General features: G+C 34.7%; 1 protein-coding gene across 2 annotated transcripts in view; it reads right to left on the bottom strand.

Annotated features, from left to right (window-relative positions):
- The window catches only part of LOC106461030 (transmembrane and TPR repeat-containing protein 2-like), a 194943-nt gene extending 190864 nt beyond the window's left edge, over positions 1-4079 (bottom strand). For both annotated transcript variants that reach the window (XM_013920809.2, XM_022387839.1), the window contains exon 1: positions 3841-4079. In XM_013920809.2, the coding sequence (XP_013776263.2) occupies positions 3841-4013 (173 nt within the window). In that variant the 5' untranslated portion in view covers positions 4014-4079. The remainder of the gene's footprint in view (positions 1-3840) is intronic.
- Positions 4080-4985: the final 906 nt, after the last annotated feature.

The following is a 4985-nucleotide window of genomic DNA, read 5'->3' as shown; positions in this document are numbered from 1 at the left end:
ACCACACACACACACATATATATATATATATATATATATCATCTAGAAAGTGGGCGTTACTATCAACCACACTCCTTACAACATTGATAAGACAGCTGTTTTAAAGTGTCAGTATGATTTACTGGAGACTAACAAGACAGACAAACAGTGAAATCATCTTTAGAGTTCTCGCATCTAGACACAGATTCTTGCTTAAAGTTAAACAAGGACTGTATGTGCTAACCGTCCTTAACTTTGGACTAACGGACCAGAGAGAGTTTTGTAATAACTAACCACGAACCCTCTGATTCACAGACCGAGCACGCTATCCACTAAGATAAGAAGAGTTTGAAAAGTGTAAAATATACAACAGCACAACCCGTCTAAACAAAATGACAATAAAGTAATACGTTATTCATTCAAATAAAAATAAAATATTCTATTTTCTCCTAAAACAGCCAAGGCAAAAGTCCCTCGAAGATCGCAGGTTCACCACCAAAAAACGTATCGATTTTTTGTACACAATTCCATAACAAATTATGCGATTTACAGAATTCCATGACAAATTATGCGATTTACAGAATTCCATAACAAATTATGCGATTTACAGAATTCCATAACAAATTATGCGATTTACAGAATTCCATAACAAATTATGCGATTTACAGAATTCCATAACAAATTATGCGATTTACAGAATTCCATAACAAATTATGCGATTTACAGAATTCCATGACAAATTATGCGATTTACAAAATACCATGACAAATTATGCGATTTACAGAATCGCATGACCAATTATGCAATTTACAGAATTCCATGACAAATTATGCGATTTACAGAATTCCTTCAGGTTTTCTTGTCACAATGAGGAGTTAGGTGAAACACAAAACCCAGATTATATTTTGAACTTTTATATCTGTTGAAAGATATGTTTCCTTTTACTCACACTTAGATGAACTCTACTGGGTTCCAAAGCGAATACCATTCTACAGTTCATTAGGTGAGAAAGTCTACTGCTATTCCAGTGTCTTTCTACCTTAACCAAATCCCATAACATTGAAAAAAAAAAAGAACAAAATTAACTAATTTTCATTTTAGGCTCATCACCAAAATATTTCAGGTAATTTGTCGGAAACCAATTACTTTAAACATATGAATTTAAAACCTCAGCCTCTTTTGGTTTAAACAATAAAAATAATATTTATTTGAGACTGTGTATCAGTTTTTGTTTTCAATTGTACTGACTTATGATTTTGCATAAATGTCCAAAAATAATTTAAAGGATTATATTTTTTTTGAGATAATAAATTCTAAAAATGTTTAATTATTCATATAATCCATATATATGTATATAGTCAATACACGTTCATTTGATGAAAGCATTTATGTGTGCAGAAAACTACAAGTCAACAGGGGGCGCCAAATTATGTATTACTAGGATCAAGGAAACAAAAGTTAGTTCATATACTGTATATATATATATATAATAATATTAGTTATGCAGTAAGAATTACGTAAAAATGGGAATTCCTGGACAAATTATTGATCGAGCATTTCTCTTTCTCAAACCCCACATTTTTCTCTTGAATTTGTGTAATGTTTGTTTCATTCGCAGTACGGGTAATAATATCAGATATTTTGTTACACGGTAAACATTCATGGAACGTGGCTTATTCTGACGTTAAGACGTATTCAAATACAATTATCATCAACTCTATTAGGCCTCGTTTTCTTAGTGTGATTTATTCTCGTTCTAAGTTTATAAATAGTAACAAAAAACCGCGAACACGCAAACAAACAACATGAAAACAAAATAATGTTTGTTAAGCTACTCAACAGAAAAGACCAATCAGGAAATGATATGACTTTTAAATGATCATGCACGTGTTTGCGTTCCAGAAGAAAAGTGTTCTTATTGATAGATAACTAACGTTTATGAATACGTTTTATTAGTAGGAGCCACACTAACGTTATTGATATATTTTTTTTATTAGATTCCGATGGTAGTTCAACCAACAGTGTGTGTGCCGTATCGTTCGTCTGCTGTAGTCGTGTCATCGTGCTAATGGTATCGAAAAGCTTAAGTGTGACGTGTGTATTGTAATCAGAACAGCTTGTAAAAGGCACATGTGCAGTAGTAGGAAAAGTACAGGATGTACCAAACATGTACAATGTGTAGAGGTAACATCGCTTGTATTCTGGCACTTTAATTAGTTTCAAAATATTTATACAATTTATTTATCTCAAAGTGCAGCGTATACGCTCTCTCTCACACACTTGATCAAACTTTGCAAGTTGAATGAGTTCAGCAAGCATAAATAACCCAGAAAAAAGTTTCAAATATAGTTTGTTTGTTTGTTTTTCTAACAAAAACCTTCATTCGCGTTTCATTCTTATAATAAAAAGCTTCGAAAACATTCTATTTGAAGTCGTTAACATTCCATTTAATAAAATATCCATCATTTCATTTCAATTGGTAACTAATTTTACTGTTTAAAAATGTATATAGGATAAACGTTTTACATTCTCTAGAAATATTAATATTGAACTAGCGCACAGAGACATCTACCGACTAGTTATTTTGGCAAAATCGAGGGTAAAAACACTGATTAAACAGAATATCTTTCTATCACATCATTGCAACTGGTAACTAGTTTTTTTCTTGAAAAATTATGGCATAAGCATTTCACATTCTACTTGTTAAAACTGAATTCTCTGTTCAGAGATAAGTTTTCGATATTTGGCAGAATCTAACTAAGCGAAAAAGTTGTCATAAAGAGAATTCCTATTTGTGTCCTGTTAAGTACAAAGCTACACAATGGACTATCTTTGCTGTGCCCACCATGGGTATCGAAACCCGGTTTTTAGCATTATAATCCTTCATATTTACCGCTGTGCCACTGGTTGCATCATTAACTGAATTATTTCTACCTCTTTCCTCAATCAGATTTGAAACTTTTATTTGAAAGATTCAGACGCTTCGTAAACCGTATTGAATTCGGGGTTTCTGTTCGTGCTCGTCAAACTCAAAGCCAGGATATTGTACTTAATAGTAATAAATCCAGGTATAAACTCTACCTCCTTAAGGAATCGGGTGATTTTTTTTTAAGCTACTGAATAATATAGCTTAAGCTTGTTCAAAAACTAGTATCAACTCAATGTTTTAAGGAATAACAACATTTATGTACACAGTACAGTGTGTTAAAAGAAACCGTGTGCTTGGACCCGATTCAAACACTCCTTTAACTCTTTGTAAGAATTAAAAACTTAGTGGGATTGTGTCGTTTTATAAACGTTCCTTTTTTGCTCTATACTCATCATTTCACATCAACTCTAAGAAAGCCTGACACTGATAGGTCCTAAACACACTATAAAGTGGGGGCTTCCCGAGTCAAGAAGCCAAGCCGATATAGCCTCCTTGTGGCCGCCGCAACCGGGTGGGTTATCACCACAACTAGGCCTAGGGCCGTCAGGCGTCCTATGGCTCAGCGTGGACCGCGAATTGTTTATTTGACTTCCTCAATCTGAAAAAAAATGATTGTATATATTTTTCTACCAATTACACTTGAGAAACAAGGCTTCTAGACACTCGGAGCTTCTTCGAGACAGTAAACCATATTACAGGCAACCTAATCATGTGTTTCTTTGTACATTCTTAAGATACGATTTATCGCCTAAATCCAGGTTAACTGCCTGCCTTCGGTGCTCGGCGGGGCGACTGCTCACAGCGAACCGTTAACCCTATCGCCGGTTCTGATGTTTAGGGATAACTGTGCTAAAAGGGACGTCGGAGTTGTTCAAACCACAGCTAAGATAACTCGAAGCAATTACATACCTTGGGAAAATAATTTCTCTTACCTGTCATCGTAGGCGAAGTCTGCAGCCAACGTGTTCCAATGTACTACCCAGGCAACAGCAGACACTACAGCCACAACACCGAGTTCCATCTTTCCCACTTTGAGGCACGCTAACGTCTGGCACGATGGCTCGCGTTCCCGCCGCCAGTGCGCACGCGCACCCTTCCCAGGCATGCAAATTGTGGTCCTGAGGCGGTCGTGCAGTGAACGTCCAATGAAACTGTGGGCTAGACGATGTGGTACCCTGAAAGTGACCGAAAGATCACCGATGAAAGTAGGAAATTGACGCACTAATACCACAAGCGCTTTAAAAATACTCGCCTATCTATATACATATATATATATAACTTAATTGATCAAAATGTTTAACTTTTTTACTATAATGTTGCAAAATATAAATTCTTGGCTACCACAAGAGATGGAACACTGATTATTTGAGCGGTAAAAATCAAAATTTATAAGTTGGAAATGCTTTCACGATTTACGAAGGCAGACAGTTTGAGCAGATGTCTTTAGCTATTATATTTAATCGATGCTAGGCTTACCTTGCACGATATCGTTCAGTTTTATAACATAATACAAACGTATCACTCTAAACTTCATTTCACTTCTTCACTAAAGACGTAACCACTCAACTTACGAACAATATGAAGTTTTGGAACTGCTGTTTGTGTGATGATAGATTTATTTTTGTTCAACGTTTCGTCTTTAACAGTGAGACACGATCACGTACAATACTTAAGGTACATGTACGTTTCACTGTTAGAGACGAAACGTTGTACAGAAATGAATATATTGTCCCACAAACAGCAGTTTCAAAACTTCATATTGTTCATACAGATCATGCCTGATAATGCAATTTCAACATTAATTTATTCTATTTTTAAATCCACAGCACATGGAATAAACTTGGCCTAAATTTCTTTTATCGATCTAGCTATCTTTCTAAATAATATGTAAAGAAGAAATAATATCTAATACAATCTGTTTATATTGGCCATTCGCATACAAGTTTATAATAGGGGACAACCTAAAGCGTAAGTTATATTCAGAAACAACAAAGAAGAAATAATATCTAATACAATCTGTTTATATTGGCCATTCGCATACAAGTTTATAATAGGGGACAACCTAAAGCGTAAGTTA

Source organism: Limulus polyphemus, unplaced genomic scaffold, assembly GCF_000517525.1.
Source record: "Limulus polyphemus unplaced genomic scaffold, Limulus_polyphemus-2.1.2 Scaffold883, whole genome shotgun sequence".
NCBI classification, from domain to species: domain Eukaryota; kingdom Metazoa; phylum Arthropoda; class Merostomata; order Xiphosura; family Limulidae; genus Limulus; species Limulus polyphemus.
The sequence above is the reverse complement of the archived record's forward strand: the minus strand, read 5'-3'. Positions and strand labels throughout refer to the sequence as shown.